Source organism: Paramormyrops kingsleyae, chromosome 16 (genome assembly GCF_048594095.1).
Source record: "Paramormyrops kingsleyae isolate MSU_618 chromosome 16, PKINGS_0.4, whole genome shotgun sequence".
Lineage (NCBI taxonomy): Eukaryota > Metazoa > Chordata > Actinopteri > Osteoglossiformes > Mormyridae > Paramormyrops > Paramormyrops kingsleyae.
Genome location: NC_132812.1, coordinates 29,850,154 through 29,865,328, shown reverse-complemented (window position 1 = coordinate 29,865,328; position 15,175 = coordinate 29,850,154). Strand labels below are relative to the sequence as shown.

The following is a 15,175-nucleotide window of genomic DNA, read 5'->3' as shown; positions in this document are numbered from 1 at the left end:
GCAATGAGAATTGGTGAAATTATAGATAAACCATACTTCATCCGTCAAAAGCGTTCAGAAACGGCATGACTCCGCCCCCAAACTGTCAGAACCTCCCCCCTGCAGAACGTGAGCGCAGAAATTTCCCTCGAGCGCAGAGAGTGGCCGGAGGAAATGCGCTTTGCGCGCAAGTGCAACCATGACGTTGGGAGGGGAAAAATACATTAGGGAAGGTGAGATTATGAGGAACGCACACGCAGCTCTTCGTCCTGTGCTCGCAAGTTTCACTTTTGCGCTTACAAGTGGCATATTTACGCATGTGAATTTTGACTTTGATGTGACGCCATACTGGGGCATCTACTATGGTAATTTCGTCATGACGCTGACATGCTTGCAGCAACTGATTTGCAGCGCCTTCGCGAGAAATCGCGTCATGTTGTAATATTGCGAGATCATGATACGCCCCTAGTATTCATGGATAAGAACAAGTGTTAGTTTCATGCTTATTATCCAGCTATTTATTACATATTCTTTATCATTATATTATTTTTCTCATGTAATGTTAAGCCGTTATGCTGCTCTGTGCTGTAAAGTTAATGTTACAGTCGGCGGTGGAGATTACAGGTCCAGAGAGTACAAATCCAGACCAAGATTTTGTTTCAACCAACTAGTCGGGTATAAAGAGTCACAGTCACAGAGTACTCAACTGGTTGGTTGAAACAAAATCTTGGTCTGGATTTCTAACAGAAGCAATGCCGACATCCATCAACTAACAACTACTATCAGTACTGTTATCTACGAAACTGAGCACATAGAACCATTAGTTAATTTGTGTTGTTTATACCACGTACAAAGTGATCTCCCCAAACTGGTGCTGTTAAGGTTCTCCTCAGCATGATCTGCTCTTTAGATGCTGTGCAACCATCGCTGAGAGCGCTCACTAAATAAAATTTCCTCTTTATGGAAATGTTGCACCAAATTGGAGCAGGACAGCCTTTGCTTGGTGCATCACATGCGACCCTCCTATGGTGTTTGAGGGCGGCGGATGGGTGGGGCTCCTTTGGTGGCTCTCTGGATGCCCAGGAACAGCCAGCTTGTCATGTCGAGTGGAGGTGCTGGGTGGAGCAGGAAAATGGGTGTGTCTCTAAAATATGCCAGACTTTTGGTGTGCTGTTACTAACTTTGGAACGGGGTTCTAGACTACACTCCCGTCCTCAAGCTGAACTGTTAAGCCTTTTGGAACGCTGAGTGAGAACAGAAGCCAGCTTGTGGCAGTGTCATTCTTTGTTAGCAAAGGTGCTGTGATTAGTTATGTGCTGTTGACATTGATGAGCCCTGAAGATGGGTGGCGTGCTCCTGGTATTCTTGCCGTTCATGTGGCACTTTTTCCGGTGTAATTTGAAAACCATTGTGTTTTGAACCTTGAACCTGGGAGCAGAAGTGTTTTATTTTTAGTTGTACCAGCACAATTGCAGAAAACAGGTACTGATGGTTAATGTTTGTGCTGGATGTAAAGTTGGACATCTGTCTCTTATCACCTGCCTTTTTGTGCTGTTATTACCCTGCGTAAGAACCTGCACATATCTTCTGGGCCGGGTGATATCTGAGCTGTAGGTTAATTATGATTTCTCAGCCTGGTCATCGGGAACCACGCTTTTGCTCCATTCCAGTTCCTTTCTGCAAACACGTGGACTGTCTGGGGGCCTCCGAGGACTGCTTTAAATAATATTAGTTTTAAAAGCACTGGCACATCATTTACAAAGTGGCAGCGTAGCTGTAGCGGCATTGTGGGGACCCTCATGTTTCCTCATAGAGGTCCTTCACACACAACTGCGTAGCTGTGGCGGCATTGTGGGGACCCTCATGTTTCCTCATAGCGGTCCTTCACACACAGCAGCGTAGCTGTAGCAGCATTGTGGGGACCCTCATGTTTCCTCAGAGGTCCTTCACACACAGCAGCGTAGCTGTAGCGGCATTGTGGGGACCCTCATGTTTCCTCAGAGGTCCTTCACACACAGCAGTGTAGAATGAGCAGCTTGTGGACGTGGCTGCTGTGCGCTCGCCTGCTCCCTCGCTACGGTTAGCAGAGGATGTAACTCTGGCTTTTGTTTTCCTCCAGGGGTCCCTTCAGCGTGGTGCGGCGATGCATCAACAGAGAGACTGGCCAGCAGTTCGCCGTGAAGATCGTCGATGTGGCGAAGTTCACCTCCAGCCCTGGTCTGAGCACCGAAGGTAAGAGCCACAGCGGGCACTGGTCACCTGGGACCCTTCCGTGTCTCTCCAACAGGCTTGGTGTGTGTGTGTGTGTGTGTGTTTTATATATGTATGTGTGTAATATATGTGTGTGTGTGTGTTTTATATATGTATGTGTGTAATATATGTGTGTGTGTGTCTCTCTCTCTCTGTCAGTGTGTGATCCTGTCCGTGTGTGTCTCTCTCTCTGTCGGTGTGTGATCCTGTCCGTGTGTCTCTCTCTCTCTGTCGGTGTGTGATCCTGTCCGTGTGTGTGTGTCTCTCTCTCTGTCGGTGTGTGATCCTGTCCGTGTGTGTGTGTCTCTCTCTCTGTCGGTGTGTGATCCTGTCCGTGTGTGTGTGTCTGTCGGTGTGTGAGCCTGTTTGCTTGTCAATGTCTCTCTCTCTCTGTCGGTTTGTGATTCTGTCTGTGTGTGTGTGTCTCTCTCTGTGTCAGTGTGTGATCCTGTCCGTGTGTGATCCTCTCTCTCTGTCGGTGTGTGATCCTGTCCGTGTGTGATCCTCTCTCTCTGTCGGTGTGTGATCCTGTCCGTGTGTGTGTGTGTCTCTCTCTCTGTCGGTGTGTGATCCTGTGTGTGTGTGTCTCTCTCTCTGTCGGTGTGTGATCCTGTGTGTGTGTGTCTCTCTCTCTGTCGGTGTGTGATCCTCTGTGTGTGTGTGTCTCTCTCTCTGTCGGTGTGTGATCCTGTCTGTGTGTGTGTGTGTGTCTCTCTCTGTCGGTTTGTGATCCTGTCCGTGTGTGTGTGTGTCTCTCTCTCTCTGTCTGTCGGTGTGTGATCCTGTCCATGTGTGTGTGTGTGTGTCTCTCTCTCTCTCTGTCGGTGTGTGATCCTGTCCGTGTGTGTGTGTGTCTCTCTCTCTCTGTCGGTGTGTGATCCTGTCCATGTGTGTGTGTGTGTGTCTCTCTCTCTCTCTGTCGGTGTGTGATCCTGTCTGTGTGTGTGTGTGTGTCTCTCTCTCTGTGTCTCTGCCTGTGAGCGTGTCTGTGAGCATGCTGTGCTGTAGGTGTCAAATGGGTGGGTGCGTTCAACCTGGCAGTTGAGTTTTCAGGACAGGAATCTCAGTCCTGCCAATTACACTTGTATCCTGGTGTGCACAAGCCAAATGATAATATCATAATTATCAGAAAACTCACCAGAAGAATGCCAACTTCATTTTTGTTTGAATCCCAGTCATTTTTAATGGTCAGTGCCAGAACAAGTATTCTTTTTGGCTGTGCACAAACAAAATATTTCAGTAGGTCTCATCAGTATCTTCTCTCACCCTGACTGGTGGCCATCTCTCCCAGTCTCTGCCAGGATGTACCAGTGCTGTGGCTCATAGAGAGACTTGTAGCATTAGGTGCTCCCCATGTGAACTGATCCCTTCAAAGCGTGACTCAAACTTGGTGACAAATCACTGCATTTTTTCATTCAGTGGCTACCGACTGCTAGTATCTGCAGTGAAACCTCGAGCTAACAGTGGTCGCTCTACCACCAAGTTGTCCTTGCTGCTCTGTATTTCTGACAGGCTTACACAGCAGAATACACCTCATTTGTCCAAGGGCTGCTTCCACATTACAGCCTAAGCCTGGAGTTTGAGTGTTTCGCAGGTGAGATGAACACCTACCTGACCACAATGGGACATAAATATTCTTCACTCAGAGCTCCTGCACCACCAGTGAGACTACTGGCAGTTTTCCTGCAGATGTTTGTTACATTTACTTTAATTTAGCAGACAGTTTTGTCCAAAGTGATGTACAACTGAAGTAAATATCACATTGTAAACATATGGCTGTCAAAGACTCGGCTAGACACAAGTGCAGCTAGACAGCTTCCAGTGGATGCCCAGGTACAGCTAGACAGCTTCCAGTGGATGCCCAGGTACAGCTAGACAGAGCTTCCAGTGGATGCCCAGGTACAGCTAGACAGAGCTTCCAGTGGATGCCCAGGTACAGCTAGACAGAGCTTCCAGTGGATGCCCAGGTACAGCTAGACAGCTTCCAGTGGATGCCCAGGTACAGCTAGACAGCTTCCAGTGGATGCCCAGGTACAAGTGTCAGCAGTACTGGAGCCGGAGCTACACAACAAAGCAAGAATACAAGAAAACAATTCATGAACCATACAGTAAGTGCAACTTTAGGAGCATTTATTGCTCGAAGCTTCCAGTCTTCATGTGTGTCGACTCCTTAGGCCAACGTAAGAGCAGTTTCCTACCATAATGTTAAACTCTGCAGGCCCTTGCTCATCAGTCTGTTATCTTTGAGGGATCATGAGTGTAGTCATTATTTTTGGGTTCCTCAAACGACACATTTGTGTTTTTAAAGAGAGGAGCCTGATGCGCAGGTGTGCGTTTCCCCTAAACCGTAGTTGCTAAACGTGTTCGCAGTTTCCATGCAACTGAACGGATACAACCATGTAAGTTCGTAACGGAAGCTTTTGGGGACGCACCCCAGATCCGTGTTGCCATGACGAGTCTGCAGTCCTGCCCAGTAGCTTCTTGGGGGAGGAGCATGTGCGGCATGTTGCCTGGGGCCAGTGGTGCCCCGTCATGCTGCCAGCCACGTGCCATCTGTAACTTTTGGATCCCGTTCACCGTGCCGCATTCTGCACGAGTCCGTGTCCCGCTGACTCACAGACAGCCAGACTCACAGGCAGACCTGCGATTTAGAGAAATGTACCGATAATCCTGTAACTGATACAAAATACTTCCTTATGTGATTTTTCGCTTCTGCCTTTTTCGTACCAACATGGCATACATATTTAAGAGATCTGTCAAAACCTAGTGGGGGCTGAAACAGGAACCTTTCTCAGCTGCAGCCTGGACAACCCTGCCGGGCAGCTCGATGGATCCGGAGCTTATTGTGACCACAGCCAGCAGATTTTGGAATCATTTGATCATTTTCCTTGATCCCAGGGGGTGTTATCCCTATGGGGTGGAACTCGTGCCCTGGACTGGCAATAATGATTTCCTGACTTTTAATAATTAGAAAATATGAAGCAGCCTGATGATGTAAATGTAATAGCGTCGTTTAACGTATTTGCACATGCAACAGAAATAAAAAGGGTATTTTTTATGTAGGTCTTGGCCAGTATAAAATCAGTGGCATGAGTGAAGCGCTAATGTGGAGACCGTCGTGGGTGTGGCCCTTTGGAAATGCGTCGTGTGTGTGGCCCTCTGGAAGTGCGTCGTGGGTGTGGCCCTCTGGAAGTGCGTCGTGGGTGTGGCCCTCTGGAAGTGCGTCGTGGGTGTGGCCCTCTGGAAGTGCGTCCCCAGCCGCTCTTTTATGTACATAGCAGCAGCAATCGAGTTTTAACTGATACGTTAAAGCTCAGGGGGCGGGACCTTGGCCGGAAAATATTCCTGACATTGCTGGGCCATATTCCAGTGTTTATTTGCCACCGTACTAATGACCAGAACGTTTTCCTGCTCCTCGCCAGTAGCTGTCAGCAGAACCGTGCCGCAGCCCCGCACACATCAGAGGGCTCGATGAGTCGATTTACAGTGATTCTGTGTGACTTAATTCAGTCATTCTGTTTATCATGCCACTCCATTGAAATGATGCCAACATAGATGCCCAACCTGCTGCCAACTGCTCCTTTTGTGGAAATTGGGGAGAAAAAATGGGGGGTGAGGGGGTGGGCCCATGTTTCCGGACAGGTTCTGACCCGACACTGGCAGTATGGAGTGTGGGGCGGAGCGCTTAATACTTCATTAACAGTCTTATGCTATTCCAGTACTACCTCACTTCCTCAGTGATACATTCTCCATCTGCTTCGTTAACCCCCCCACCCCCACCCCAAATTAATGTGTTTAAACAGCTGTGTTTTTAAGAAGGTTACACTGCTGCTCCCTAAATCTCATCTCAGTGCTGGCTGTAGTGTGCAGCATGAGCTCCAACGCAGAGCTTTGTGCGGCATGGCAAATGGAAGCATCCGGAATCTATGTGGTGAAGTACTACCAGCCCTAGTCGGAGATGAAGCTTCTTCTGAAGAGACACATGCATGTTTTGGAAATCTGGAACATCACAGAGAATCTGAGTTGTGATGTGGATTTCCCACCTGGTTTCTGTGACCTTGGGTCCACATAAATACACATTAGCGAAATGGTGGTTAACACAACATGGGACATTTTGGTGGACCTCCACCTCTAGTTTGTTTTCCCTTTGGGGGGAGGGGTCTACTTTGAAGCCCATAGTCTGAAGTATCAGATGGTCAACCAGTAACACAGGGAAACCAAACTGACCCACTCCTCTGTTAAAGCGCTGTAGAAGTTTCTTTTTTCAGTGCATAGCTTATATACAGATGTGAAGATTTAGGCATATAATTTAAACTCCAGATTTTATTTGCTGTTTGCAGAGATTTATGAACGATGTGTTAAATTATGGATTTAGTCTGAGGCGGCCTAACCTGAGACAATGCCCGGCTTTGAACTGATCATTTCTCGCTGCTTAAGTGCTTGAAATATGCTGTGCAAAATTAACACCAGCACTTACTGAGAGATGTAATTCATTGCAACACCAGCCGAAGGTGGGGAGGGGAGGAGAATATCTCTTATTAAATAATTGAATTCGGGGTTTATCTGCAGGGACGGTTGCCTGTGTGCGCTGATAAATGTTTTTCTAAACCTTAGAAAGTGTGCTGCTCGCACAAACCTGGCAGCCCTGAAGTTTATTTGCGAGCTTGTAGAGCATGAAGCTTGTTTTTCTAAACCCAGAAATAGATGCTATTATCTTAAGAACCAGCATCAGCCTGTGAATCTAATCATATCTAGGTCTGGCTTATACTCCTCATTGGCGCTGACCAGCATAGACTGGCTTTTGTCACAGAGACGTTTGGTTTGATGGTTGGACAACAAAGGGCTCACGCTGTGAGTTTAACACCCATTCTTTGAACTTCACAGTGATTATGTAGGCCTTGACCTGCACTCATAACCCAGCCCAAAGCTAAAGAAGCCCTTAGACTGGATGCAGGCTATGCTTTAAACGAAAGTCCACCAGCCACCTGAGCATTATGCAGTCTGCTTCCAAGCTGAATTTTCTGGGGTTTTTTTTAGCTTGTGACTGGGCCAACAACAATAATCAGCAAACGTGGAATTATTATGCCATGAATGAAATGAATATCAATGAAATGAACTAGTTTTACTAACTCGATAGCTATGCAGCTAGATATAAATTAGCTACAGCTAGCCTGTAGCGAGGACTGTAATTTAGCGCACTTTAACTGGCCTGCCCTTTGTCCGCCATTTACGGCCTTGGCTGCTCGAGTCATTGACTCTTGTGTTCCCTTTCTTGTTCTGATTTTCCTTAGCCGGCCAGAGGTGTTAAAGACTGTCGGCTCCTTTAACGTTCCCCAGACTGTACCCATTATTGTGTTATGTAACCTCCTACACGAAATTGTTTGTTTGGTCAATGTGGTGTAACTGTCAGTGATCTGGAAAAGTGCCTTTTTGATTCCTCTATAAAACCTTCTCTACCCAAATTGTCATCGGCACAAGAAAGCAGTGAAATTCAGAAGTCGTTAGGAGTGAGCGGTTAAGCTCTTCTGGATGTCGGGAATAATAAATCATGTTTGAGTTCAAGGTATTTCTAATAAATCATTTTTTTTATTAATTTGAGATGTTATGGTATACTATCATGTGCAGTCAAGGTAACCCAGTGCATTTGAATTAGCCTTATTCTTTCTGCAGCAGCACAAATTGATATTATCTTATATAAACCTTATGTATACGTTACTGGGTGTCTGTGTTTGCTCAGTGAAGCTATTGACATGTAATTTACCACATTTACTGTAACATTAACACCAGTCAGTTGGTAGTTAATATTGGTTTCAAGAGATTAATTCTGATGCTCGCTCTCTCTCTGCAATTCTGAGGAATTCAATTGAAACCTGATGACTACAGCTTTTCCAGACTGTGGAAATTCTTCATCCTCAGATTTTTAAGTTGTCTGGAGCTTGTGGTCCTCTGTCCATCAGAGGGAGGGGTTCTGTGCCAGGAGGAAGGGGGCCCTGTTGGTCTGATTACAGAGAGCAGGTTGGACGTGGGAACTGCTATATAAAAGGACCAAAATGGCAGGCCGGTTCTCTGCAGCTCTTCGCTCAGTAGGCCTGCCTTCCTGTACCACAGAGCTAAGTCAGCCTTCTAAAAATATACTGTAGAAGGGGTGGTTAAAAAGGGTCGATGGAAGATTTCTGAATTACCCATTGTGGGAGAACAATAAGTTGACATTATGAGATTTTTTTTTAAATACTTAAATCTGCATTAATAAAGATTGGCTCACTAAACAAAGGTAGCAGTTTCACATGTTTTTAATCCTTCTGATTTGCCACAGTTGAGACCATGAGATGTCATGCATGGGTGACAGTGTCTGCTTTTGTCTCTCGAATGGCCGCCGTCCCTGTCACAGATGTGCCTTGGCCGTCCCATGCTGCACAGATGGGTAGCTGGCCCATACGTTTCATCGCTTATCCGCAGCCATGCCAGCGGAAATAGTCTGCTAGCCAAGATGCTATCGATAATGAGGGCTGTTTGTCGTAGCAGCTGGATGGAGAGAATTTGGCAGTTGGCTCCTGGATTCTTGCAGCTCTCGAGAGCAGGATCCTTTAGCAGAGCTTGCAGAGTCTTTTCGGAAGTTCTGTCTACTGGAATGCTTGAAGTTGGGGTTCTGGGAGCTGAATACTCTGAAGAACACCTGCTTTGTTGCAGTGTCTCATGTCCCCCCCCCCCCGCCTCACTGTGGGAGTTAAGAAAACTGCTTTGCTTAGCTGTTTTCCAGTTTTGCTGTCAGGACTGGGGTGTGGATATTGTGTCTGAACCTTATTTCCATTTGCTGTTTGAAGTGTGTGAGGGGGTGTGGTGGTTAATACAGCAGTCAGTCGTGAATGTTTCTTTGGAAGACAAGTGGAATCAGGCCATGCCAAGGAATGGCCCCCGTCTGGCCGATTTGCATATGATTTATAAGACATTTGCATATTTCACGTGCCGACTGCATCCTTGTCAAAGACTGCACGCGCTTATGCCTGACGGGCTGTGTGCTCTAGCTTTTCCGTTTCTGTCCGCTAGATGCATGTTTTCCATTTTGGGATTGAAAAGCCAGAATTGACGACAAAAACATGGTGTTTCAAACACCGGAAAAGCATGTTTTGATTACTGAGTTACTTAGAGGGGTTAGGCGGTTGCTCTGCATCTAGCTTCGTATGAAGATTGTATCTGTTTCTGGGATACAAGAATTTTATTCTCCGGTCAAGTATGGAAGGCTTTCAAAGGTGGAAATGGGTATTTTGTTTGAGTAGGTTTCAGGTCTCGTTTTAGCATTTTTTACCCAGTGATTTGTGAGACAAAGGTGTGTGTATGAATTTCACCAGGAACGAAGACACTTGTGACACTGACAGAGTTTTTGTACCGGAGCTGTCAAATTTAATGGACGTGAAATGGGACCTGTGGTACTAAAGCTTCTTAGTTTCCACACAGACCTGAACTCCTCTGTCTTCGCTTTGTTCTATTTTAGCTCTTTAATAGAAAGATTGCAACACTTCAGTGACCAATTTTAATGTACCACTAGAGCAGTCCATGCTATTCACTCCACTGGTATATAGCACTGAACCTTCCTAAATGCACAGACTGAACTTGAAATGATTAAACATTACAGCTTTGACCAGTGTGGGCCCAGTGCCGTTCTGGGATGTCCGGGGCCTCTGCCCTTTTCTCATTAACTTTCTATACCAGCATCGGGGTGACTGTTACAGGCAGCATCAGACATATTCGTTGAATCTCAGGGATTTTGCTCATTATATTGCTGCAGGTAATTTCTTCTAGCATCCATTTCAGTGTATCTCCTGATTTTAATAGCATCCAAGGCTCCCGTTTTATGAAAACACTTTATTTTGTGTATATAAGCAGATTAATCCAGTCATAATCGAGTGCTTACATGAGTTGAGTATATGTGTGCTCATACTTGTCAGCCAAACAGGACAGATACATTAGCATCGCTTGCTCTCCTCTGCAGTAAGCTGACGTCGCTTTGACAGGTGACCGTAGCAGTGAAGCAGTGCTTGACTGATGGAGTTTTTCTGCACCTAGGGTGTGCATCTCCTTTCCTGCGTGAGGTGTGAGTAAGACTGAGATGGTGTTTGCCCACCATCACATGTGATCCATAGCAGATCCTGGGCGGGCTGTGCGTACAGGGGTGGGGAGTCTGAGGAGTGCCGTCCATGGTTACACAAAAGCTTGCGCTGGTGGGGTTGCTGGCCCCAGTGTTACCATGGTTTTACCGCCGCAGGGTTAGCTGACCTTGGCGTTGCCATGGCTGAAATGCTGGGAGGTCTCAAGGGTATAGTGGCAGATAGGCACCTTGGCACGGGGCTGCTCTCTGTGGGCCGCTGTTTGTGAAAGTGCAGAGGTTTTGCAAACTCTTGGGTTCCTGGTTTATATATACTGTCATCACTAATCTGTTACTCTTTCTCTTACTCACTCTTTCTGATTGGTTGACCCCGTTCACTACCAGAGCATTGGGTTATCTGTATATCCTAGATGCTTTCTGATGAGAGCGCTTGCTAAAATGGATAATCGAAAGAAGTAATTTGTCCTCGTACCAAGACGCCGCAACAAAAATGACAGGTGTTGTCATTTGAAGCTGAGTGGGTCAGAAAGGGTGGAACCTTGGTCTCTAGACAAATTTTGGCAAACCGTCAAGATCAGTCTGCATGTAAACTTGACAGGTTCAGGATTGCTGTTTAATTCTGGTCCATCTGTGTGACATGGGATGGATTCTCCCCCTGATCACTTGGGTATTTCCAGATGGCAAACTCTTTCTGTGCATTTGTTTCCATAAGTGCTGCCTTATGTTGCTGTTGTGCATGTGTCAGTGTCTTATGAAATATAAGCGTCGCATCTCGTCTCGCACTCTAGGGAATCCTAGGATTGGGTCTGGTCTCAAAGTTATTAGTCTGTACGCAGAAAATGTAAATTTCGCTAGTAATTTGATATATAAAGACTTGTAATACAGTATAAGCAAACCCGTTTAATATTTGTATCAAAATTGTTAAATAGTGAATGTTATTTCTTTTGTCAGATTCATTTAGTCGCTCCAAAATCAACAGATGAGAGGCGGCATGATGATGTCTTGGGGTTTGAGTCCCAACACCCATTATCAAACTTTTGATAGGAGGATAAAAGATGAATGCTTTGTTGCCTCTTGTGAGCTGTGATGCTTCATCATGGTGCCTGCAGTCAGTCGTCTCGAGCCGTTCAGAGCAGAGGATCACTCTGCTCTCCAAGCCCTACTGCTACTAGCCTTTAGGGTTATTTTGTCTCTCGATTTATAAAGCTCCAGATCTGGCACCAGCTCTTAGGATGGTAAGAGACCAAAACGAAACCAAACACATGTTAGCCGTTGCAGAAAGAGAAGCTGTGTGATGTCTGTCCCAGTACCATCCCGTTTGCCAGTCCACAGAAACCGGCTGCTCCTTGTTGATGTGGATGATGATGGCTGTCCACATCTCTTATTTGAGGTCCAGGTCAGAAACCGGCTGCTCCTTGTTGATGTAGATGATGATGGCTGTCCACATTTCTTATTTGAGGTCCAGGTCAGATGCCGGCTGTGGATGTATATCAAATTGACAGTGAGTGCATATTCAGGGGTGAAACTTTACTTTTAGTCCATCCCAAGGTATTTCCAGCACTCTGTCTAATCATTTGGCACCGTAAAACTGCAATAGTCAGAAACATGGGTCATGCTATTACAATAAATAGGGTTATTTATACTGGACAGTATGCCAGTAGGAGGACTGTAAAGTATGTTGGATATGCACCCCATAAATTACTCTTCTGTATTAGCCTGGAAGATGGATGGAGAGAGAGCATGCATGCACGGTAGTGGAAGGCCAGCCTGCGATGCGTTAAGTGATTGCACAGCCTAAGTCAGTGTTTCAGCCCAGTCCACATTTTTGTGGGAGCCGGGAGAGAGAAAAAAACACGGACCGTCTGGCGGTTCCCAAGGATGCCATCCTTGATGGTTTGGCTACTGTGATGCTTTGAAACAAGAGATTACCCAGTTATGTGCACTGTGGCTGATGACTGAAATCGGACTTCAAGCCTTTGAAGTTTCACTTTATTTTTTTTTTTTATTAATATTTGAGAGAACCCACAACAGTGATTAAGTGTTAATGACAGTTGGCAGCATTCTCCTGCTTTTTTGCGGGAATTCCGCATGTTACAGCATACGCACAGATTGCTGACTGCCCCAAGTCCCAGCCCTGTCCCATAGTCACTTCTCCAGAGCAGCTCTTTGTGCTGCACTTGTTTGGCTTATTTTGTGTCTTTGTTTAGTATAACAGAAATGAGCTGTTTTTGTTTTAAATATCAAGGGGGAAACATGTTTTGATTACTGGAGGATAGGCACGTGTTTCATATCCTGCAGATCTCTTCATCCCACTTCATTATTAGCTATGAAGATTGTTTCCTCATGTTAGATTCATTAGCTCTGAGATGAGCTGGAATTTGTGAATTTACAGTTTTGTCCTCTGTTTTCTGTGGATCGCGTCCATTTCTTTGGACTGCCCTATACTATCGTCTGTTACCTGTTTGTCTTCAGCTCTGTGACATCATCGCCTACTCAGCTCTGTGACATCATCGCCTACTCAGCTCTGTGACATCATCGCCCTTTGCTTCCCCATTCTTAAGCTTCCATCTTGCTTCAGGTCACTATCGTCATTTTAGGGGCAACACTTTGCGTATAATTGTGTACAACCTGTAGCCTAATGCTTGACTTAACTGCAATCCGCTTTAAAATATGCACACAACCACCTCCTCCAGTCAAGACCAGCACAATGCACGTGTGTCACCCACTCTATGTAGATGAAGCCAAGGTTATTGGCTTTAGTGACTTTTCCGATGGTGGCTCTGTTCATGTGTGCCACGGGCCTATTTCCATGCTGCAGAATGGATATGAATTGGTATCTCCTGTTAGAAGCAACGGTCTTAAGTGTTGCTTGAGAGCCTATAAATCTTACTGGTATTAATCTTGGCCATCAATTTACCATCAGTAGTTCCTGAACCAACATGTTATTGTTCTGTAAAGGTAATAATGTGTTTCTGTTCTACGTGGTTACTGTCAAGGCCGCTGTCAAGGTTTTCATTCATTGCTAACAGGGAAATTTAAGTGAAGTTCCTCTTTTGTACCAGGGCCCCTCCTGCAGTGTAATCCAAGCGATTTGCTGGTGCATGTTCATGGTCACCCAATCATGTGGTGTCACACTTTGCTGTGTGCATGTTCATGGTCACCCAATCATGTGGTGTCACACAGCACATTTATGCTGTGTGCATAAATATAAGAAAACTTCTTGTGTCTTACTCGTGGTCACTTTTTAATTTGGTTATTTAATATTTTGGCTGCAGGATATCAAATTGCGATACACGTGCAATAATCACCAGGGCTTTTGTTCATGGGTGTAAAAAATAGTTGGGAAGCCAGCTTTTCACAGATAACCCTAAAATATTGAGAGGTGCATTGTGACCCCATAACTTAGTCATCTGTATAACTTTGCTGTATCCTTATTTATTACATTTGGCTGGCAGAGCAAACGCCACATGCTGCTATTTTGGTAAATCATGGCAGTGACAAGCACTGAAGCGGTGGTGAAGAAAGGGACAGCTCAGCAGCCACATCATCTTTTGAAAAAGGTGATGTGGGTAAACGAGTTTAAGACATGGCGGTGGGGCGGTTAGGGTTAGGGTTAGGGTTAGGGTTAGTCCGACACAAACATTATGCTATGCCGAATTCATAGGGGATTTCTAACTTTTGGGCATCACAATATGCCTCTCATTAATATTATAGGCACATTACTAATCTGCTTATCATATTGTGGGCATAAGTAAATGTATGTATAGTACTGAAAAGTCAGCGTCCAACAAATGTTTTGGCCGTTATCTAAAGCCCCGGTGGTTATTGCGCTTGACCATATAATCGCGATGTGATATCGTGGAGCCTTAGTATTTTTTATTTTTTCACTCCTGTGTTGTGAGCCTTTTGTACTGGACTCCGGTTTAGCTAAGACTCCCCTGCCTACACGGTCTCTCAGAAATATCACGCGCGTGCCGCCCTCTCTGCAGCAGTCGGTCATCTTTGTCATGAGCTGAGTCCAAAGTATTTCCGCTGATCTCAACATCCGCTGTACCTCTGCCAACTAGGTCACAGATACTGAATGGAGGTCAGGGGGGGGGGACACACACTGAAACAAGCAGAGGTACCTCTGGGCCAGTGCAGGTCACTCACTGTGTGAGGAAACCGCATGAACACACCTCAGAATTGCTCTTTAGTAATATTGTCTCTTTGCTATAGTCAATCAGGTTCTAAATTAAAGATTCAGTTCATCAGTGTATAATATACATTCTTGTGTATTGTTTAAAATACTAGCCAACATATGGTTTCCCTCCTTGTGCTGTCTGGCTGCAGTCCAAGTAATCCAGCTTACTGCGGTGCTTCCCCTAGTGGTCTGTTTTTGCATAACACTGACGTCAGGCTTCTGGGTTCTGTGTAGCAGGGGGTGTAACTGTCAGGCAGCGTGCTGCAGGGGCCGCCTCAGCAACACAGCCAGCATTTGCAAGCTGCTACGAATTAGTCTGCGATCTGCCATTTAGATGTGCGATACCTGGTCTACCCAGAATGCCAGTTCCATATCGCTGGAATACAATACATTTATCAGTCCACTATTATTAGAAATTCTGCAAACAGTCCCCCCCCCCCCATCTCTAAATGCCGTCTGTTCAGTTTCTAACACCATGGCACCGGTACTTATGCAGTGTTGCATGTAATTTGGGGAGCTCTTTTAATATAGTCTGTCAGGAACTGAGAGTTTGATTTTCACACCTCATTTGCATTGTGTTTTTGAGTGTTTTGTTGCTGTTTTTATTGTGCGTGGACCACGAAAGCCTTTATGACCTTTCAGATTCTGGGCAGGACGATTCG

The 15,175-nt window shown here is 45.7% G+C and overlaps 1 protein-coding gene across 10 annotated transcripts in view; it reads left to right on the top strand.

The window, feature by feature from the left end:
- The window catches only part of LOC111856276 (peripheral plasma membrane protein CASK), an 89,972-nt gene that overhangs the window by 36,663 nt on the left and 38,134 nt on the right, over nucleotides 1-15,175 (top strand). For all 10 annotated transcript variants that reach the window (XM_023836094.2, XM_023836099.2, XM_023836098.2 and 7 more), the window contains exon 2: nucleotides 2,099-2,211. In XM_023836094.2, coding sequence (XP_023691862.1) covers nucleotides 2,099-2,211 — 113 coding nt within the window. The remainder of the gene's footprint in view (nucleotides 1-2,098; nucleotides 2,212-15,175) is intronic.